General features: G+C 47.4%; 2 protein-coding genes across 18 annotated transcripts in view; one reads left to right on the top strand and one right to left on the bottom strand.

Moving 5' to 3' along the window:
* LOC124472800 (coiled-coil domain-containing protein 178) overlaps positions 1 to 23,219 on the top strand; it is a 46,583-nt gene that overhangs the window by 9,979 nt on the left and 13,385 nt on the right. The window contains exons 2-6 of the mRNA XM_047027859.1: positions 21,503 to 21,590; positions 22,246 to 22,382; positions 22,497 to 22,555; positions 22,681 to 22,760; positions 22,933 to 23,136. Of these exons, the coding sequence (XP_046883815.1) occupies positions 21,533 to 21,590; positions 22,246 to 22,382; positions 22,497 to 22,555; positions 22,681 to 22,760; positions 22,933 to 23,136 (538 nt within the window). The 5' untranslated portion in view covers positions 21,503 to 21,532. The remainder of the gene's footprint in view (positions 1 to 21,502; positions 21,591 to 22,245; positions 22,383 to 22,496; positions 22,556 to 22,680; positions 22,761 to 22,932; positions 23,137 to 23,219) is intronic.
* Positions 1,380 to 19,008, bottom strand: dtna (dystrobrevin, alpha). 17 transcript variants are annotated; one of them, XM_047027860.1, is made up of 24 exons: positions 18,845 to 19,008; positions 16,810 to 16,877; positions 16,381 to 16,461; positions 16,083 to 16,296; positions 15,547 to 15,632; positions 14,864 to 15,018; positions 14,622 to 14,727; positions 14,093 to 14,259; positions 13,755 to 13,879; positions 13,078 to 13,086; positions 12,326 to 12,409; positions 11,891 to 11,962; positions 10,590 to 10,682; positions 9,315 to 9,402; positions 8,009 to 8,109; positions 7,777 to 7,890; positions 7,448 to 7,544; positions 4,421 to 4,441; positions 3,692 to 3,851; positions 3,450 to 3,539; positions 3,224 to 3,341; positions 2,943 to 3,042; positions 2,756 to 2,799; positions 1,380 to 2,575 (listed from the first exon to the last, which is right to left on the bottom strand). In XM_047027860.1, exons 1-23 carry the CDS (start codon positions 18,859 to 18,861, stop codon positions 2,782 to 2,784), a joined length of 2,184 nt encoding a protein of 727 aa, XP_046883816.1. In that variant the 5' UTR covers positions 18,862 to 19,008; the 3' UTR covers positions 1,380 to 2,575; positions 2,756 to 2,781. The 17 variants fall into 17 exon arrangements, with proteins under 17 accessions (XP_046883816.1, XP_046883817.1, XP_046883820.1 ...); XM_047027861.1 differs by having other exon boundaries at positions 8,009 to 8,106; XM_047027864.1 differs by lacking the exon at positions 4,421 to 4,441.

Raw genomic sequence — 23,219 nt, 5'->3', positions numbered from 1 at the left:
TACAGCTGTCAACTACTATACTGCATACACTGTCCTCTTTACAACCAGTAATACATAGGCCTACATCTTACAAATAATTGTTATGTCCCTGAGAGAAACCGAACATGTATGTGAGCTTTAGCATCTAAACACGGAAAATAGCCTATTTGAAAGATTGTGTTGTTAAACAATCTGTGTCAGTGATGTACAAATAACACCTAGGCCTGGGTACCTGAGGCCTAGGCCTTCAACATCCGAAAAGTCTCCTAAAATGTTTTGGGTACGTATTAAGAAAGGAAACGTGTGGACAATGTTACATACTGGCTTAAGATGTGAAATTGTGTATGTCCAAAGGGCATATTTCACCATTCTGCATTGACTGGTCAGCAGCTGATTTAGCTCCTTCATTGCACACTAGCCTAGTCAAGTGAGCAGCAACAAGCTGTATTGCAAACCTCTACTGGTTCTGAATAAGACACGGAATCATGGAGACCTGTGCCAAGTAGGCCTAAGGAATTATTCCAGTCTTAGGCCAAATATTATTTTCAGTTGTTTGGATCAGATGAATAAATTAATACAATTGTTGTGCTTATGTGTGGTATAAATAAATACAATCTAGCAAGGAAAGCTAATTGTTTTGTACTGCAGCTACTGGAGTCAAGATAACTTCACTGAAATAAATAGCAGGACTCAGAATAGAATGAATGTGTGGTAGCCTAGTGACGGACAGACCACTGGTGTCGGCCAACACCCCAATTGTTTTGATCCATGTTTAACACCAGGGGGCAGTCAAACATTTGATCAAGTACAAAGACAATTGAGTGTAGCATGTTGCACATGGGTGGATACTATAATGCTAATAACAGGAGAAAGCAGTGCAGCACATTGAACGTAATGGAAGCATCCTAAGAATTATGTAGGGATTATATACAGTACATGCTAGACAATTTTTTAAATGTATTGTTCATCCTTCATCAGCCTCCTCACGATTTCTTCCTCAGTTTTAGTTTCTATAGTTAGTTTCTATGGGTTTTTCTATGGGTTTTTGGGGGGCAGTCCTCCGAACAGAAAACAGCTTGGATGTAAAGACTTAAAACCTTGTTTGGACATGGCACACTAGGGACAACTGGGCACATGATTTCTAAAAACAGACTTTAATATCTTTTCTGGTAGCTTTCAATGCATCAGGAGCTGTGTCTTTGCTGATTGGACACATTCATAGTGTGTACACTATGAATGTGTCCAATTGAAAAGCATTAGGGTATCTGTTGGGTATAAAGAAGTCTCAGAGAAGTGAACAGTGAATTGACTACATAAATCTAGTGCAGTAGACCAGTAAGTGTGCTTTACAAGGGCAGTAGAAGGACAGAAGGAGCCTAATGAGTCGGTAGGCAACACAGTTGTGTCAACTCTTTATTATGCATCACCACCATGCAAAACCACTGTTATGAACTAGCTCAAAAATCATACAAGACACATTTCACACATTAGTGATTTTAAGATTGGCTTGCCACACGTCTTAGAGTGACTGGGTAACTTTATATTGTACACGCACACTGATCAAGAACATCAAGTGTGTTTTTTTGTGTCTACGTTTGAGAAAAAGTTAACAATTTGGTCAGAACATTTAAAATGACAAGACAACTTCAAAAACCTATACCAAAAAGCGAACAATGATTCAATGCCTGAAAGTAAACAAATGTTTATGCCTTCAACAATGTTTTTAATTCTATGTTAAATGTTGTATACCATCGCAATATGCATTTGAATGTATCATTTCCTCGTGACAATCAGCAATGCAATTAAACTCAACTACCCTTTTTTGACCTTTTTACCACTTCCTCATCTAGCCTTGCTTTCACTTTTACAACACTATTAGTGGCATTCAATCAAGTCTCCGTTTGGTGCGACACTTGTTCACATAGTATAATACAACTTCAAGAACATTGCTGTTTGGAACTTAAGGTTGGACTGAATCCCATTCAGAGACTAAGCACCATCAGCTGAGACAGTGCACTTGTTTATGAGATATGGTATGCATCTATTAAAAATCAACCCTTCACGTCACTATTCTTTTGATAAAAAGATGAATGTCAAACAAAAATACGAAAGCCACACAACACCAGTGGTAGTAAGAAGTTTGTGGACTGGTGGGTGAATGTATACAGCCCGACATACATTACTGTTGCCTGTTTATAATGTTCTGCCTGTTTTCAACAGAGTCACCCGTTTTAATGAAACACAACCCAACAGGTTTGACCACCATAAACCTATACTCTCCTTACTACGTACACAATTCTTAACGACCAATACCCAAAAAATGAGGATAAAAATCAAAAGATGATTCCCCAAAAGTCATCAGATTTTATGGCACCGGTGGTATTAAAAACAGCTCTGTTGTTCATTGTCTCTCTTTCAGTTCACAGTATTCTCTTTAATATGTTGTTGGTTTTGAAAAATAGATATTTACATATCATATATGTATTATAAGGTGGGTCTATCAGTGTTATAGACTGTGATCCTTGATGCCTCTTAACAGCTTGCTTTGCAGTTCTGTCCAGTGTTCTCTACCTGTGTCATTTGAAATATTGCTCACCTGTTATGAAGAGAAATGGAAAACACATGAATATTTCATTGTCGAAAGGAACAGTTCTAATACAGTGATATAAATCGACATTGAAAACAATACATTGGAGGACGTCCTGCTAGCTTATGATAATAATCGCACAAGACAAAGATTACTTGCTGCAATGGGTAATTATAAGAAATGACTTACTGAACCAGGACATGAGCTATACATGGTCATTGCTTCAATGTCACCTGTGAAAAAGTAAAACAAATAATAATCAAAGCACAAGAGAGAACAACTTAACAATTGCAAAAGAGTATGCTTTGCTCGGCGAATATTGAACACCCAATTAGACGCACATGCATTTCCAGCTCAGTCTCTGATCTGGGCTCACCATGGCTTGCTCTGACTCTGGTCGGTGTTTCACCAGCTCCTCCTCCAGCTGACGTTCCAACTCGTTCTCGTAGCTCAGCTCCTCTCCCGCGCCTGCATGCCTACCAAGTCAAGTCCATTTGTTTATAAAGCACGTTTAAAAACAACCAGTGCTGGACAAAGTGCTGCACAAACGCATGCGTGCACTGCTGAGACTCCACAGGGGACAAAAACAGCCTGTTGAAGACCAACACTGCTGATTCTCATCTCCTCGTGCGTGTGTGTGTATGTGTGTGTGTGTACCTTGGTCTGGTGGTGACCTGCGCCAGGAGCCCCTCTGGGCTGGGAGTGGGCATCATGTTGTCGATCTGGCACCGCCCGAACTCTGAGTCCAGAAGGCTCTCTGTCTCGCTGCCCCCCTCTGGAGTACACAAACAGGGTTTGTCAAAAGGCTGCCCGTGTGTTCAAGGCAGTCTTTCTCAAGTAGTCACACCGTCAGTACAGCAGGACGGTGGGCCAGAAGCTTCACCTGAGTTCAGCTCCTTGACGAGCGATGACATGGTGTTCGTGATGGAGTCGGCGGCAACGAGGAGGTCGTTCCTCAGGTTTCTCCTGGGTCCTTTGGTCCAAAGCAGAGACATTTGTTCATCCCTATTCTAAATGGTTCCGAGACGAAGTATGCATTCTGTATAATGTATTCTCCGGTGTGTATATAGTACCACCTCAGTGTGTGTGTGTATGTGTGTGTGTGTGTGTGTGTGAGAGCGTTACCCTGAGCGAAGGCCTCCTGCACGTCCCCTCCCACCCCCATGAGAGAGTCCTGAGGCGTGTGGGTGGGGGTGGTACCGGCTGACTCTGACTGGGTCGGCGTGGGGATAGGCCGGCAGACGGTGTGGCTGGGGGAGGAGCGAGGGGAGCTAGGACCCTGGGTCTGGAAGGCACACAGGAAGGGGTGAGGGTGTCATTTGCTGTGTCAGCATAATCAGCAACACCCTTTGGTGTCATCAGGAGGCTGCAACAGTAAACAGGTCATTTTCCTAGTGAGGATGTAATTGACCCGTATAGCACTTCACCTTGCATAATTACATATCAATTACAACATATCTCTGCAAATGAAGTCATCTTTTTTTTGTAGCTAGTTCATCTAAAATAATTAATGGCACAATTGCTGAGGAACAAACGTTTCACACATGCCACAATGCACAGGAGGTTAATTGAGCCAGATTCCGTATCTATCAATATCTATTGACTCACATATTAAACATGCTGTTAGTTTAACAGGCTGCTTTCGTTCCTACGAAGAGCCGAACAAATTCTGACCATAAATGACACCAATGGAACAGTTAGAATTGGTTGTTAATCCGTTGTGCGTTGGATGCGTTTTTAAATGCAGCCAATCACGAGTTGGCAATTCAGTTCAACCAAAACCAAGTTGACCACTAAGTATCTCTCGACGAGCGATGCAGTGTTAGTTGTTACACACTTGCTTCACAGACTTACAGCTTGCTTCCGTTCTTCCTCCTGTCGAGAAAAGACTTATTCACATTGGGTCCAGACGTGAACACACAGCCATACTCTAACCCCTCACAAGCATTTCCCCTGCGAAACTCAATTGGGACTTCCTCTCTAGTCAATGTGCGTCTCCATTGAGCTTCTTGACTGGATTAGCATTGATCCATTCAGATTAATTAGATTGATAGCTTTGCTACTTAAGCCAGTGCAATAAGCAGTTTACATTGGCTTCTTAAATCCTCTCCCTGTCTCACGGTTGTAGTGATTCTCTCTGTAAATACTACGTTCCAAAGCAAATCCGAGTCACTGTGTTGGCTGGGGCATAATCTTATGCTCAAAATCTTAAGGTTAGAATGGTAGACTGGGGAGAAACAATTAACAGTTTCCATATATGGACAAAAGCAGCGAGAACCAGCTCATTAGAGAAGGATAGGGATACAGTAAATCAATAGGCCCTGACGTCTGCCAAGTCCCCTGGTGAGAGTGATGAAGGCTGCCAAACGACCCCCTCTAATGGCCAGCGTGCCAGCTCCACCTGCTCTGTGCCGGGTGAGCCTGGGAGGGTGTGGGGTGAGTCTGGGAGGGTGTGGGGTGAGTCTGGGAGGGTGTGGGGTGAGTCTGGGAGGGTGTGGGGTGAGTCTGGGAGGGTGTGGGGTGAGTCTGGGAGGGTGCGGAGTGAGTCTGGGAGGGTGTGGGGTGAGTCTGGGAGGGTGCAAGGTGAGTCTGGGAGGGTGTGGGGTGAGTCTGGGAGGGTGTGGGGTGAGTCTGGGAGGGTGCAAGGTAAGTCTGGGAGGGTGCGGGGTGAGTCTGGGAGGGTGTGGGGTGAGTCTGGGACGGTGCGTGGTGAGTCTGGGAGGGTGCAAGGTGAGTCTGGGAGGGTGTGGGGTGAGTCTGGGAGGGTGCAAGGTGAGTCTGGGAGGGTGTGGGGTGAGTCTGGGAGGGTGTGGGGTGAGTCTGGGAGGGTGCAAGGTAAGTCTGGGAGGGTGCGGGGTGAGTCTGGGAGGGTGTGGGGTGAGTCTGGGACGGTGCGGGGTGAGTCTGGGAGGGTGCAAGGTGAGTCTGGGAGGGTGTGGGGTGAGTCTGGGAGGGTGCGGGGTGAGTCTGGGAGGGTGTGGGGTGAGTCTGGGAGGGTGCAAGGTGAGTCTGGGAGGGTGCGGGGTGAGTCTGGGAGGGTGCGGGGTGAGTCTGGGAGGGTGTTGGGTGAGTCTGGGAGGGTGTGGGGTGAGTCTGGGAGGGTGTGGGGTGAGTCTGGGAGGGTGCGGGGTGAGTCTGGGAGGGTGTGGGGTGAGTCTGGGAGGGTGCAAGGTGAGTCTGGGAGGGTGTGGGGTGAGTCTGGGAGGGTGTGGGGTGAGTCTGGGAGGGTGCAAGGTAAGTCTGGGAGGGTGCGGGGTGAGTCTGGGAGGGTGTGGGGTGAGTCTGGGACGGTGCGGGGTGAGTCTGGGAGGGTGCAAGGTGAGTCTGGGAGGGTGTGGGGTGAGTCTGGGAGGGTGCAAGGTGAGTCTGGGAGGGTGTGGGGTGAGTCTGGGAGGGTGTGGGGTGAGTCTGGGAGGGTGCAAGGTAAGTCTGGGAGGGTGCGGGGTGAGTCTGGGAGGGTGTGGGGTGAGTCTGGGACGGTGCGGGGTGAGTCTGGGAGGGTGCAAGGTGAGTCTGGGAGGGTGTGGGGTGAGTCTGGGAGGGTGCGGGGTGAGTCTGGGAGGGTGTGGGGTGAGTCTGGGAGGGTGCAAGGTGAGTCTGGGAGGGTGCGGGGTGAGTCTGGGAGGGTGCGGGGTGAGTCTGGGAGGGTGTGGGGTGAGTCTGGGAGGGTGCGGGGTGAGTCTGGGAGGGTGTGGGGTGAGTCTGGGAGGGTGTGGGGTGAGTCTGGGAGGGTGCAAGGTGAGTCTGGGAGGGTGCAAGGTGAGTCTGGGAGGGTGTGGGGTGAGTCTGGGAGGGTGTGGGGTGAGTCTGGGAGGGTGCGGGGTGAGTCTGGGAGGGTGCAAGGTGAGTCTGGGAGGGTGTGGGGTGAGTCTGGGAGGGTGCGGGGTGAGTCTGGGAGGGTGTGGGGTGAGTCTGGGAGGGTGTGGGGTGAGTCTGGGAGGGTGTGGGGTGAGTCTGGGAGGGTGCAAGGTGAGTCTGGGAGGGTGTGGGGTGAGTCTGGGAGGGTGTGGGGTGAGTCTGGGAGGGTGCGGGGTGAGTCTGGGAGGGTGCAAGGTGAGTCTGGGAGGGTGTGGGGTGAGTCTGGGAGGGTGCGGGGTGAGTCTGGGAGGGTGTGGGGTGAGCCTGGGAGGGTGCGGGGTGAGTCTGGGAGGGTGTGGGGTGAGTCTGGGAGGGTGTGGGGTGAGTCTGGGACGTTGCGGGGTGAGTCTGGGAGGGTGCAAGGTGAGTCTGGGAGGGTGTGGGGTGAGTCTGGGAGGGTGCGGGGTGAGTCTGGGAGGGTGTGGGGTGAGTCTGGGAGGGTGCAAGGTGAGTCTGGGAGGGTGCGGGGTGAGTCTGGGAGGGTGCGTGGTGAGTCTGGGAGGGTGTGGGGTGAGTCTGGGAGGGTGCGGGGTGAGTCTGGGAGGGTGTGGGGTGAGTCTGGGAGGGTGTGGGGTGAGTCTGGGAGGGTGCAAGGTGAGTCTGGGAGGGTGCGGGGTGAGTCTGGGAGGGTGCGGGGTGAGTCTGGGAGGGTGTGGGGTGAGCCTGGGAGGGTGCGGGGTGAGTCTGGGAGGGTGTGGGGTGAGTCTGGGAGGGTGTGGGGTGAGTCTGGGAGGGTGCGGGGTGAGTCTGGGAGGGTGTGGGGTGAGTCTGGGAGGGTGTGGGGTGAGTCTGGGAGGGTGTGGGGTGAGTCTGGGAGGGTGCGGGGTGAGTCTGGGAGGGTGTGGGGTGAGTCTGGGAGGGTGTGGGGTGAGTCTGGGAGGGTGCGGGGTGAGTCTGGGAGGGTGTGGGGTGAGTCTGGGAGGGTGCAAGGTGAGTCTGGGAGGGTGTGGGCCTGGGAGGGTGTGGGCCTTGGAGGGTGCAGGGTGAGTCTGGGAGGGTGTGGGCCTTGGAGGGGTGGGGTACCTTCAGTAGCATCATCAGCTGCTCCAGCTGCACCATGAGCTCCCTGCGACTCTCCTGCAGAGCCGACATTCTTTGCTCCAGCTCGTCTTTGCGTTGCCTGACGTAGAAAAACAAAAGTCAAACCCACCATGTCCTAGAAGGCAGCTTCTTTACTGATAAAAGCGTCTGCCAGATTTAGCAAATTTAAATAAATAAAAACGTTTACAATTAAAAAGAAGGAATATTGATAAACCAACTGGTGTGTTAATATTTTCCTCAGGTTATATCACAGTGATGTGCTAGCAGTGTCAAGCAGGGGGAGACACTGGGTCAGGGTGCATGGCTAGTACCTGAGGAGGCGAAGCTCAGCCAGGAGAGTGGGGTTCTGCTGGCCCTTGTCTGGGGGAGGCTGGGAGGCCTGCTCATGCTGCACACGCAACCTCTGGATTTCCTGCAGGATCTCTCTATGGGACACACACACACCAGTTCATAGTAAGGCACTAGTTTGCCTCTCATTCCTTTCTTGTAACTTGGGAACAGCCCGTTTTGGAAGGGAGGAGGTGGAGGCAGGTTCCCACCGACCTGTTTTTGTCCTCCAGCTCAGCGATCAGCTGCCGCTGCTGCTTGTTGGCGTCCAGAGAGAAGCACAGCTCTGTGGGGACCCTCTGCTGCTGCACACGCTGCTGCCACACACACACACACCATGACATCAGCCACACACCACACCATGACATCAGCCACACACCACACCATGACATCAGCCACACACCACACCATGACATCAGCCACACACACACACACCATGACATCAGCCACACACCACACCATGACATCAGCCACACACACACACACCATGACATCAGCCACACACCACACCATGACATCAGCCACACACACACACCATGACATCATCCACACACCACACCATGACATCATCCACACACCACACCATGACATCAGCCACACACACACACACACCATGACATCATCCACACACACACCATGACATCAGCCACACACCACACCATGACATCAGCCACACACACACACACACCATGACATCAGCCACACACACACACCATGACATCATCCACACACACACACACCATGACATCATCCACACACCACACCATGACATCAGCCACACACCACACCATGACATCAGCCACACACACACACCATGACATCAGCCACACACACACACACCATGACATCATCCACACACACACACACACCATGACTTCCTCCACACACACACCATAACATCAGCCACACACACACACCATGACATCAGCCACACACCACACCATGACATCAGCCACACACCACACCATGACATCATCCACACAGACCACACCATGACGTCATCCACACACACACACCATGACATCAGCCACACACACACACCATGACATCAGCCACACACACACACCATGACATTAACCACACACACACACACACCATGACATCATCCACACACACACACACACACACACACCATGACATCATCCACACACACACACACACCATGACATCATCCACACACACCACACCATAACATCATCCACACACCACACCATGACTTCCTCCACACACCACACCATGACATCATCCATCCACACAGACCACACCATAACATCATCCACACAGACCACACCATGATATCATCCATCCACACAGACCACACCATAACATCATCCACACAGACCACACCATGACATCATCCACACACACACACCATGACATCATCCACACACCACACCATAACATCATCCACAAAGACCACACCATGACATCATCCACACAGACCACACCATGACATCATCCACAGACACCACACCATGACATCATCCACACAGACGCTGCTGCTGTGAGCGTTGGTCCTCACCGTGATGGCTGCGTCGGAGGCCAGTCTGGCGGCGTAGCGGGCGATGAGGCTGTGCTCTTCATCCTGGTGGTTGGTGCTCTCCAGCAAACTAAGGAGTCAGGGGAAGGAGTCAGGGGGAGGAGTCAGGGGAAGGAGTCAGGGGAAGGAGTCAGGGGGAGGAGTCAGGGGGAGGAGTCATGGGGAGGAGTGAGGGAAAAAAGTCAGGGGAAGGAGTCAGGGGGAGGAGTCAGGGGAAGGAGTCAGGGGAAGGAGTCAGGGGGAGGAGTGAGGGGGAGGAGTCAGGGGTTGACACCAGCACACTAACTTCTCACTCTTAACAAGGAAGCAACATTCAGTATATTAACTTTATAAGAAGACAACACTTTGATTTTAATTCAATTATTTAAGGGAGATTTTTGAATGGCTGTGCAAAGTGTGTTATTAATTCCTTCAGTCAAACCACTGGTAGGTGACTCTATCATGGACCGTCAAGTTATAAACCTTCTTTGACATTTGATGAGGATTCTCTGATCACCTGACTTTGCTACATATAATTAGTTTTGTTGGAAACAAGTGTCCTGCATTAACAAGTCTATGATCAGAGACAGCAGTTTAGTAGCAGAATGCACACACATCATAATACACACTCATACACGCACACACATAAACAAACGCTCAGCTGAATGCAGGCTTACAGCAGCGGCAGGGACAACAGTAGGTTCAAAGCCCAAGCTAGATGAAACTTCACAATAAAGGCTTATGAAACGTTTAGAGTTTCTATTCACAGCAACACTTTCCATGTATGCTCAGCGGCACGACTACAAAATAAACTAAATGAACTATAATCAACATGTTTACACTGTATATCACATTTACTGTCAAATAGTTCCAACAAAAATATTCTCAAGGACCGCCCTTAAAGAAATGAAAGCGTACAAATGTCAACTAATGAACTCTGGTTTGTATAGGCGCTATGAGGACTGCTATCACTTGTTGCAGTTTAACAAAATAGTATTGACCTTCAGACAGGGTTACTTTTGCCACACTTCAAAGGCAGGAAGAATCAGAACGTGGAATGAAGCTACCGTAGTGACAGATGAGTGTAAGAATGGTTTACAAACGTACACTGACCAAACTGTAAAAAGCAAAGTGTCTAGCTGTACATTTTTCATATCATGAGACCAGAGGAAACATGTGCAGGAATAGGGCTTTTGAATGCTCATGACCCACACTAAGGGAGAGTGAAGCCACACTGGAGCAGACAGCCTGTTGTAGAAACAGGGGAGTCCCACTAACCATTTAGGGTTGTTTTGGAGCAGATTCACATAGAGGCCAATCAGAACATGTTCATCGGCAAGCCTATCGGCCACATCAAGGCTGTAGTTTAACCTGGAACAGTGTAGGGTTTCAGAAAGAAACATATTGTGCAGATGACAAAAGACAGACAGACAGACAGAGAGATTGAGATAAGGAGAGACAGGTAGGGGGAGAAAAGGTGGACAAAAACAGGTTTGGAAAGAAAGAGAATGGCTCAACACATTCATTCTCAAGTCTATAGAGGAAATCCAAAAGCCTTGTAATGCTATCTGTCTATGTTGTCTCCTCAGTCCCTAGGGCTAAAAGCAGGGTTTAAGATAAGAGTTACCTAAAGAGGTACCTATTTAAAGAAGTCTTCACCAACTCACAGAGCACCGGTCATTTCGAAATCAACGTTATTGGAAAAGAGCACATGCTTGGTCAATCTATCTAACCCTATCTTCACAGCACATGGTTGTAGACATTCCTATGAAAGCCCCATTGAAATGACCTGCCAATAATTTAGTATGTACATTTAAAGGCAGGGCCAAACAATTATTAAAGCTAAATCATTTATTTGAATGACCAAAAAAATCATCTATATCTACCACAAATCACCTACAAGATGCAAACAGTGTATACCAGCCGGTATCCAGTATCCTCAGGGCTACTAGATATGAGGGGTTTCATAACTAAACAGGTGTCTCTGGGGCCCTCCAGAAACTTCTGCTAGTCATCCCACCCCCCTCCTTCCAGTGAGGCTGTGCTTCCTAAAGGGAGCCGTATCTTCCCAATGGGACCCCCCCCCCCCACCCTCATGTAGCACAGGTGTGCCATAGGTTATAGGGGTGTGGGGAAAAAATCCATTCACATTTGAACCGGGATTCAGTCTGCTAGCGATTCAGATTGTTGTGAAGCACACAGTACGAGGCTCAGGCAGTGAGCCGTCTAGAAGCCGACCACGAGCATGTCGTGTGTTTACGATGCAGAGATGGGAGCCTCTAGTTTGTTTCACTGTCCAGGATAATGTGCTTGTCCATGACAATGACAGTAATGGATACTCTGAGCTAATGAATAGTCAATGATCTTTGCTGGGCATGCTTCATCTAGTGTCTATGTGAGATGTGTCCCTTGAGAACCCAAATGCAAACCCCCTCAAACTAAAAAATCAGTAAAAGCTAATAGTTCCGTTGGAATGGGTTAGCACTGACATATGCTCTATGAGGATTATTTGTAACTACATTAGTCGCATGCATTTTGAGCCACACAGCCATTATTACTGGCAAGCCCGGATCACTTACCCCTTCCCTCTCAACAGATCTGGTGCGGCCCTAGCCAAGTTCTTTCTGTGCTCAACTTCATTATTCTTGGTGCTATTTATATCAGACAAAAGATTGAAACCACAAAAGGAGCAGCATACACACACACACTCACCCACATAGCACACACACACACACACTCACCCACATAGCACACACACACACACACACTCACATAGCACACACACACACTCACCCACATAGCACACACACACACACACACTCACCCACATAGCACACACACACACACACACACTCACCCACATAGCACACACACACACTCACCCACATAGCACACACATACACTGTTATTGGAGAAGTGGGCTTTTTAGGGGTGTTGCTTCCCTCCTCTCCATGTACCCTGTGGTTGGGCTCTGACCAGCCAGGGCTGAGGTTAGCCTGAGAGCTGGTACTCACTGTTTGGTGGAGTAGGGGTTCCCTGTGGTGGGCATGGAGTGGGAGAGGGCGTAGTCGTTGGTTAGGTTCATTGGTCTGGGTGGCCTGTGCAGGGCACAATACATGGTTAGCACTCATTTCCGCCTTGAAGAGAAAGAGAGACATGATGCGTGTGTATTTTCGGAAGTGGGTCTGCAGAGGCCAGAGGCACAATGGCTGCTCTTCTGATCGTGAAAATATGGTCGGGCAAAGAATGTGCGAGGTGTGTGGGAGAGGGGAGGACCTAAAAAAAGATTAGAATGTAGTCGGAGACAAGGACATCATCATGAGTAATCAGAAGTGTTGAAAGACACAAGGTTGTGCCATAGCATGCTTCCATTCCCGCTGACAAGTTATCAACCACACACAAAGGACCCCCCTGCATGTCCTGCCAGTGCATTCACTTTCAATAAAACATGTTAAAATGACAAGGTAAACATGAGATGGGTCTTCGTTTCAGAGGTTGTCCATCTAATCTAATGTGTTAGAACAGGGGTGTCGAGCTCCGGTCCTCGAGGGCCGCTGTCCTACATGTTTTAGATGTTTCCCTGATCCAGCTCACCTGATTCGAATGAATGGTCGTTATAACAACCCTTTTAATTGAATCAGGTGTGTTGGAGCAGGGAAACATCTAAAACATGCAGGACAGCGGCCCTCGAGGACCGGAGTTCGACACCCCTGTGTTAGAAAGTTCTAGACGGGTGACTTCTAGCAAATGTACAAAGAAAACTTACCATGTGTCTCTATTGAGCGGCAAGAAAAGAACAAATGCACATGTTACGACAACGCACAATTGGCCTTCGTAAGTGTTTACAGGATACAGTTAGTACAACTATGCTCTACTCTACAGTCAATATTTCTCTAATATTAGTCATAATAAACCGCCATCATACTCTTTAACTTCTGAGAGGAGTTTGGAGTCAGTTTAGCTGTTCAGGCGTCGAAACACAATGAATCACATCCTCGATCTTTCAGCCAATGACCGCAACTGCCAAGATAGTTTTTCACTCAGGACCACCCATTAAACGGCGACACAAAGTGCCGTTGTCGACATTTTACAAAAAGGAACATACATTTGAGTGAGATGCACATCCTCTCTTTGGACTGCGGCCATTCCCAAAGCCACAATTAAGCCTCATCGATCGTGTGCTGCCAAAGATTGATCACTGGGAGTTGAGGCGTGTGCAGGCAATTATAGAGCATTCATCTACAATCATAAGGGTCTACTGGAAAGATGCTGGATGTGGAACAGGCCTCAGGCTGGCTGTAGCCATAGATAATAGTCCTTGATCATCTGCTGCATTCACTATATCCACAATGCTCTATGTCCGTTGCCTTGGATAAAAGTCGCTGCTAAATTGAATCCATGTAGATGTGAATGGCTGAGGAGAGTGTAGCGGTGTTTACTTACACTATGTGGGCTAGGTTTAGGGGCTTCTCAGGCATGTCAGGGAACATGGGGTGGAGAGGCTCCCGACTGGACGCACAGCTCAGGGACTTACTGAGCGCGCTGGATAACTTCTTGGCGGGGGATTTCTGGGAGGGACACAAGAACATGTGATCGCCTGGGATCAGAGAAGATCGTGGCCCCGCCCTTCTGGCTCACCCATGTCACTGAGGAGCCTGTTCGGTGTCCGTGCCGTTCGGGGCCCCCGGCGCTGCCACCACACTGCCGCGGCAGCGCCGACGGGCCCAGTGCCGTCACGCCCACTGACCCTCCCCCACCCCCATTCCCCCCTCCCCCCATACCCATGACGTGTATTCCTTCATCTGGTGCTGGTTGCTATGGGAACCGCTGGCATGCCCCCTCCAGAAGCAGTCCTGACAGAGCTGGTAATTATGACATTGCTGGCAGCGGTAGCGGAAGCCCATCATACTCTCACTGTGACAGTAGGAGCACTCGACCGGGTGAAAGACTGCGGGGGGGGGGGGGGATGGGGGGGAGGGGGCACACACACACAAGCACGGGGTAAACACTTCTTATTATGTTTCCGACAGTTGTTCTTGAATATTTTGCTGGTGTCTAAAACGACTGCTTGGATTTGACGCCAATTCAGGTGTTCTAGCGGTGATAAGCAGCGTTTGGAAGAGGCTACATCAGCACTGTGTCATTGGTACGGCGGGGAAGCTGATTTCGAGGGTGAGTGGGAGTTCACTGGTGTGACACCCCAGACATGCACGTATTTTGTGTTTTTTGTTGCGCGAGTGTCAGTGTGCGTTTCGGACTCCACGGTGTCGCTTGCGCGTCGTGCGGGCGTGCGAGGCACCGGAGGCTCACCGTTCTCCACATTGGCGAGGCGGTGCATGAGCGGCAACCACACCAGACACTGAGGGGGAGGGTCCCACATCAGCGTATCCAGGAAGATGTTGAGGGACACCTTTTTCTGTCAACACACAGGCAGGGTTACATCCGTATCACAGTACAAAGTAAAAAACAAACCAAAAAAACACCCACATATCGATGCATATCCATTATGGAACGTTCTGGGGTTTTAGTCAATTCACGCTACAAACGCTCACCTGCTGTGCGAAGCAGGTTCTTGTGGCCTGCTCAGTATAGCCAAAGGACGGCCCCTCAAAAACGGTCATTGGTAATTTGAGTACCTCCCTTAGAAATTGGTCAAACTGGGAGTATACCATGATACCACCAGGATCTGATATCTGTGAAAAAATGTCTTGACATAACACAGGGGATGGGGGGAAGGTTATTTTCAAAATATCAAATGAATCAGACTAATTGTCAGTTGTCACAAAGCATAGTGAGCTAATTGCCGCGTTTAGACAATACAATTATAGCCGCGACTAGGCGAAAAACAAACTAAAGCAAGGCTGTTTTTCCATGTTGATTATTTCAACACATTAGCTAAATCAGTAGCCCTCCCTTTCCCCTCCAAGACGCTGCTGAAGCTGCAAACAGATTTTGTGGATTATGTAATAAACCCTATCCTTCACATTATGAAAAATGATTTCTCCCAGCCGTGGAGAGCATGGTCTACGAGCAGTGGGCTCTGCTGATAGATATTTAAAGAAACCCATTCTGGCTCCAGAACATTCTGTGAGATTCTTACAGAGACTCCAGGTCACACATTCTTTACAGTGCAGGATTTCTTAACCGTACACAACTAAAGCTGGCTTTTCATTCTGGGTAAAATTGGTTTATTCTTTACTTGAATCAATACCTAGTGATGAATTGGTTTACTTACATCTTAGCTTGTCTATAATCTTCCCTCCGCAAATGGTTGCTAGGGCCATTTTGACAATGAAGACTGATATTTTTCCAAGGCCTTCCCTGAAAGAGAAAAAGTCATTTCACAATTTGTACTAAGGTTCATTCTTCAAGGGAGTGAACAGTCTTCATGTCAAGCATAGTACAGAGTGCCCTGTCATACGTATGTTGAGCTAGAAGTGCACACGACACAACAGTAAAGTCCAGTCCCCTTTCTTACATATTTCACGTGACATCCTTGCATCCTCGTCACTGTTTACCACACCCGTCCCTTTTACTACGGAAGATACGGGCCTTGGCAACGAGACCGTCGTGGTGACACATCCATAGAAAAGCAGACTATGTTTGTCCTCTAGCCATGACAGGTTCTGTGCCATGACAGGCCCTGTGCCATGATTCTGTGGGGCTCCCTTGTCACGCTGCTGATGCCTGGACCCCGCTACGTCAACCATCCCAGAGCCAAGCAGCTGCCCCTTGACTGGGGGTGCGTGGCAGCGTGGTGGGGCTACTCACGGGTCGTACGCCGCCAGCAGGAAGTTGAGCAGCAGGCTTATGGACTGCTCCACGCTGATCTGGTGAGTGGTGGGCATGCGCTTGTTCAGCTGGTAGAAGATGGTGGACAGTATTGCTTCCAGCCGAGCCACAGTGAACTCCGTGTTGAGGTCCATGGTGTTGAGGCCGTTCTCTCTGAAAGCCTCGATCACATTCCAGATGTCCACCAAATGGACTGCAGGCCAAACATGACGTCAGCCACTACACAGCTCAATGCTACCCATCGCGATATATGTGCCTGTTGTTGTGCTACACTCACGGTTGCATTTCTTCTGAACGAATCGGAGTTTGCAAGCTGTCCTGTACGTCGACAACCTTATGGAGTCCAGATCTTGAGCCCCTGGAAAAGAAACACATACAAAACACTTGTGTGAAACACAACACTGCGGGCAGGAATGAATGCATATGATAGACTGTGTGGTGCCCCTGCCAATGTTCCAAGTAAAGGTCCATGTGCGGTACATTCATGAAGCCATTAACACTGCATGCCTGTGTGGTGAAGCCACTCTCCCAAATCGTTCCTAAGCACTCTGACAACTCTGTCATCCATCCTTGATCTGCATTTGCGGCTTCTCCACAAAAGAGGCTTGTCGCTGCTACTGTATGCGCAGTGCCACGTGCTGATCAACTGTACACAGCGTAGCAGAGCGAAAACTGGGTCGCTTTGGAAATGACCCCGAATACGTACTCATCTCCGCAAACAGTTGTCTTCGGTCCGCCATGGTGTCGCCGCTCCCTGCGTGGGCCTCTATGGTTCTGAGCAGGGGCAGGGAGAGGGGGGTCAGTACAGCGGGCCAACACAGAGGTAAAGCCCAGGCCCCAAGCAGTGTCACAGGGACAGGTGCTGCATGCGCTCGGCTGGACAGCTATGGCGCTGTTTGGGTGTGCTGCAGAACGGCAGTGTTTTTTTCCTTCCCTCTATCCGGTTTCTAGTGGTGCCCTGACGTCCACGTGTGTTTCGACTGCTCAGGCTGTATCTAGTGCCCGTGTGTTTCGACTGCTCAGGCTGTATCTAGTGCCCGTGTGTTTCGACTGCTCAGGCTGTATCTAGTACATGTGTGTTTCGACTGCTCAGGCTGTATCTAGTGCCCGTGTGTTTCGACTGCTCAGGCTGTATCTAGTGCCCGTGTGTTTCGACTGCTCAGGCTGTATCTAGTGCCCGTGTGTTTCGACTGCTCAGGCTGTATCTAGTACATGTGTGTTTCGACTGCTCAGGCTGTATCTAGTACATGTGTGTTTGACTGCTCAGGCTGTATCTAGTGCCCGTGTGTTTCGACTGCTCAGGCTGTATCTAGTGCATGTGTGTTTCGACTGCTCAGGCTGTATCTAGTACATGTGTGTTTCGACTGCTCAGGCTGTATCTAGTACATGTGTGTTTCGACTGCTCAGGCTGTATCTAGTGCCCGTGTGTTTCGACTGCTCAGGCTGTATCTTGTGCACGTGTGTTTGACTGCTCAGGCTGTATGTAGTGCACAAGTGTTTCGACTGCTCAGGCTGTATCTAGTGCATGTCAAGCGTTTTATCCTAAGCATAAGTGTGCTACTATGCAGGACAAGGCCTTATTACAGAGCGGTAATATGAAACACTTGGTTAACAGCAGTGGCCGACCACCACTATCATCGCCCACTTAATGTCACGTTCCACTCCATACAATTCACTTGGTATGATAGTGTCATATGGAGGATTTCAAACACCCTCAGTACACATGATTGGCTCTTGCTAATTCTGCATTCAGTGGGGTGCTGCTAACACACACACACTCACATATCTCCAGGGATATTGTACGTTGCCAACTCGTCAGGGGTCAGGATTAATAAAGTTCTTCCGTGCTTACAACTCAGGGAGACGGGTTCGATTCACTGACAAACTTGAGTAAGACAAGGACAAGTCTTTCACCGAGGCAGAATGGCAGAGAATGCTCACACCATGCCTCACTGCACACTGTCCAAGGCAATCTAATACACCTAGTCATGTGGTTTGTTGCCATGGCCACAAAGAACCCAGTCACTCCATTCCTAAAAACAGGGTGCCACCCCCCCCCCCCCCCCCAGCCCTCAGCTCCCAACCCTAACACCCCCACCCAGCCCCCCCTTTTCCTTTGCAGATGACCAAAGTTTACACTTTGCATTTCCGTTTTCTTTTCATTTTATTTTATATTTATAGAGAGATTATTGTAACCTATCAAGCTAAGTTCACTCAGATCCAAGCTGGACAAAGCAGAACACACACTGTTCTGAACACGCACCAAGGGTTGTGTAGTGTCAAACTGTCTTTTTCAATATTAACCAGTTCGCCAATTTACTTCTTGTTTATTGTGTAACAAGCAATTGAGGCCATTTTCTCAGAACACCCACATCTTGCAATAGGACTTCACCAATGTTCTGCCAAGGTCGGATTTAGTAGGCTCATGACTGTGGTTTCATCATGTTTACATGAGTCAAAAATGTGTTTTTAGTCTTTTGCTTGTTAATTGTCGACAGTATGGCCAATGTTGAATATTGTGCAAAACGAATGGTAACTAACTACTGATTAAATGGTAAGTTACACACATCCGTTTCCACATCACAGAGGAACAGAGCTAGTGTGACTGCCAAAGTATCATCTCATCATATTGTCATTCTGAGAGATAGCGCAGATCTATCACCCAGGAGTGTTTTGACGGAAAATCACAAAAGACATCACACAAGATGTCAAAAACGGAATAGTGACAAATCTCGACCTACCCTTCAGAAAGAACCATGATCCTCACTTCTGCTGTCGGTCTGGTCGCTGTTGCAAAGTCATGTCCTTCTTAAGGACACCCGTACAGAACAAGCCCCTGTTCGCTATGACAACAAAAGCTCTACCCCCGTTGAACAGGCCTAGCTACAGATGTCTGAAATTAGAAACGGTCTGGACACGGTTTCTGCTGCCTCTATCTATAACTTCAGATGAGAGGGCTCCACATTCTTGTCCAGCTTTGCTGGCTCTCTCGTTGCAGCCCCTCAAACTTCCCAACTGGCACCGGCCCAGCAGGCATTACTCTTGCTCTGTGCCAGTGTCACCCCGGCAGTATTAGAAAATAACTGCCCTTAAGAGAGCAGATCATTGTATACCATAAAGTGTGTAGCCGTCCTTCCTGCCAGGGTCCAAGCCATGCAGTTTACGGCCATTTCTCTTAGCAACATACCACTGCGTCACCTCGTTTTAGTTGAATACTCACCCAGCTACGTATCTATTGAATTTCAGGCATGCAAAACCATTAATGTATTTGTTTCTTATTTATATTACGCCTCTATTTCCAAAACGGGTGAAGGAAAACTCAACAGACTGTGTTTTTCCATTTATAGTCTCCAAATACTTTGGGCAGATTTTCATAACGTGTTTAAGTACACAAGCAGTTCCCTCAGTTATGACCTGCATATTCCCAGTAGGCTCATAAGCTATTTATTGCAGCTGTCCATTTACATCCAGTGATTGAGCTGAGTTATTTTTACATCATGAGAATATAATTGAGGTTGGCATCTGATTCCGGGGACTGTGAAGGACTGTCAACTTAATAGACAAAAGGTTTGTCTATTAAATTAACAATACAGCGTCAATACTTTGTCAGAAAAGCATACTCATCACAAACTGCAATAGTAGTACGTATAATTGACAAGATATGACAAAATGTCTGTGGCGGCTGAGTAGTGCTTGTAAAGTACAGTCTGCTGTCTGGGACCAGCTAGTGATGTCTGCACAAGGGGCCTTGGAACTGCCGCTTACTGATCACCATGGTTCTCTGCTTCACAAGATCAAAACTTTAAAGCCCCTAATGGCTCAATGTGTATTTTGTGGCATGGTTTATGATTGTTTTTCCGCGTAAAGCTGTTTCAATACGCTAGCTAGACCAACTTAATTATTCTTCATGCATTATCAGGATAGGTTGGTAAAACGGCTTCAGCTGATATAAAGTCATACAAACACAAGTTGACTAAGAACAATATAGGCGAAGGAGAAGATCGCTCAACAAATTGACATGAGAAGACGAGCTGTGAAGGCAACAGGCAGATATTGACACCTATGCACGCTACTATTACCTGTGTGTAGCCTATGGGATCACCTGTCACGACAAGCAGTCACTCTTTATAAAAGCTTTAACAGTGTATTTTTAGGGTCTAATACCCTGCATTGTCTATAAGCATGCAATAGGTCTAATGTTTTCTTTCTCGGTTAAAGTTGTATCTTTCCGAATCAGAAGGTCGTTTCATCGCCGATACTGGCGGGAGCAGTACACTTGTTCTAGACTTACCAGAATTTCGAAGCATCTTTCAACAGCATAGTTTATCCCAAAAATTAAATGTAAGCCGTCTCCAGCGGTGGGATACCTATTTATTTTATCAATTACCTGGCTACCTCCCTAGAACGGCCATTCTTTTATTGCTGAGTGCCTTTTCAAATGGTGCTGTGATGGAAATTTTCTAGTAGCGCAGCCCAGCATTTGCCTTGAGTATGTGGCCTCAACGATGACGTAATGCGGAATCTCCTCTCTTGCGTCAGTGTACATACACTTTGTATATCTTTCCCAAATATTTTGTCGTCCCAAAAAGTAATATTATTACTGAAACATTTTGGTCAGTGCTTCTCTTAAAGTGTTGGAATGTGTTTTAAACTTTATAGATATTCTGTGTATTTCTGAGGAGGGTAATAATTGGGTTGCTTTTATACATTAATAAGGCTTGCATTTTGTCCATGATCACTTAGATATGTAACTACGGCATTACTGATGTTAATTAAGCCTATCAAATTTGATTGCGCCTTAAATTGAATGTAATTTAACTATTTAATGTATACAACTTAATCCTTGATATTTATTAACAGCCTATAACTTTATCATGGATCTGACATCGTACCGAGTTCTCAATATATTCAAGACTTGTTAAAGTCGTTTGGATAATCATTTAATTTTGCAACGGTGCAATGAACACACATCCAATCTTCACTGCTCGTGAATGCAGCTCACTGGGAACCTGCCTGTTGCTAAGCAACCTCAGGATATGCTGAGTAGTTTAGGCAGCCTTTCGAGACGAAAAAGAATTCTCCTGTGTAACATTTTAACGCCTTCAAAAAACTTGTTACTTTGAGTAACGTTTTACCGGATAAATTGTTTGCGGGTTATGAATTTTAGCTGCCAGAAAGTAAATCAATATGTAACATTTTCTAGAGAAAGTGGTCCCTATTCAATTCAAGGTGACGAGTACAGTAAGTTGATAGCAGCACCCGATTATCATAACGAAATGTTTGCTATAGCCTTCTACTGATATACTACTAGTACCCCAACATTATGTTTCCGGTACAAACTCAAAGTGTGATGCTGCTCTTGAACTATGCAGGTAAACTATGTATTTTCATATTCCTAGACCGTGAAGACTGGATCCAGCAACAACAAAATGCCTGAAGTTGAACCTCTCAGGTTCCCATCAAGGGAAGGAGGACCTAATTTACAAGGTTGGACTGAAATTAAGTATTTTGTTCTAAAAATAAAGAAAAAAAACGGAATAGCCTATGAGGACAATTGATAATACAAGCTAAACTGCTTAATGTCAGGTCCACAATGCAGACAGGCATATTTTCTCATTCAGGCAGCCACCTATTCAACTAGGCTACTGTACATTGCAAATATCCCTTCACCAGCAGGCCCTTTCCCTGAATAATGTTAAAACTGATACAGTAATAATGTAATCTCGATTGCGGCCAGATGGCGCTCTTCAACCACCGAGTCACTGTTTCTACTTTTGGAAATGAAAATTAAAAAGCCCTCAAAGGAGTTAAATCTTCTTTTTCAGTAGGCTATGGAAGTGCACAAATTATTCGAAACATCGTTTACCATTTGGATTAGGTTTACCTACAGAGTAGGCTGGATAGGCCTACATGAAAACAAGCGTTATTTTTGCATTAAAACACTTCATACATTTGATTCACTAACATGGGGTACCATACTTTATTTGTAGGTGTTCTAAATGCAAAACCGGTTTATAAATTGTTTTGGTGGCATGTATTAATATTTGGTTCTTTATCAAGCCTGACAGCAAGCGTGGTTCATGTAAGCCTACATAAAAATTAAATTTTGTTTTACGGCTGGTGACTTCTGGTATCTTTGAAGATCAGGGAGATCTTCAAGCAGGGTGCCCTGGTAGACGTCGCAGCTGTGCTTTGGTTAACACCCCCTCGCCATGTGTCAACAAAGCTGTTTGCCATATCCAGGAGCTGAAGAGAAAACTGGAAGATTGGTGTCAACAGGTACACTGCCAATATCAGATGTGACCTTGAAACAGTATGATCATATTCTGAAAAAAATAAAATACAAACTACATTAAATATCCCATAATGTTTGGTTGTCTTCTCTCCTACCAGTCAGGAAATGTTCAGCACCAGATGTCTCACGAAAAGCACCAAAACAGTAAAACTCTTAGGTAAACTTGTACGTTTTTTCAAACAAAATCATTTGACAGCAGTGTTTTACCTGTGGGATGTTCCCATTTTCGTCAAATGATGCATTATTTCTCATTCAATCTGACATACAATCCATCCTCACCAGGTTTCATTCTACTGACTCAGACACTGACTCACTCATATCGACAGAGCTATACATCGAGGGAATTGGACTCAGCGCAAGAGGTGACTTTAATATATACCTTTGGTTACCTTCCATAAGATTACTATGATCTGGGCACTCAATAAAGTCCTCTCATACCATGAACCATTGTCAGAAAGTCCTATTGATTTACAGCAACCTCACCTTCAGTCATTTCAGTCTAGATATGAAGAAGCTGATCCTCTGTTTCCACAGAGAGGGGTCCATTGCCCTCGTTGAGGAAGGAGACAACAGACGTGCTTGTGGAGGTGGTGTACCTGATCGAGCGCTTGGAGGCCGACCGCCATAATGCAGAGGAGGCTCTGCTGGTGGAGAAGAAAAGGAGGAGAACTTTGGGGAAGAAAATGGATTACATCTGCCTCTGGAGACAGCAGGAGTTCCCTGTGGCCGTTCAGAAAGGTCAGCGGCACAAACTGAATCAGAGGAAACATATGATCTCGTTACTCTTTGATATCCTTACGACTTTGGTGCCTGGTTTTTCA

This window comes from Hypomesus transpacificus, chromosome 10 (genome assembly GCF_021917145.1).
Source record: "Hypomesus transpacificus isolate Combined female chromosome 10, fHypTra1, whole genome shotgun sequence".
Classification (NCBI taxonomy): Eukaryota; Metazoa; Chordata; class Actinopteri; order Osmeriformes; family Osmeridae; genus Hypomesus; species Hypomesus transpacificus.
The sequence above is the reverse complement of the archived record's forward strand: the minus strand, read 5'-3'. Positions and strand labels throughout refer to the sequence as shown.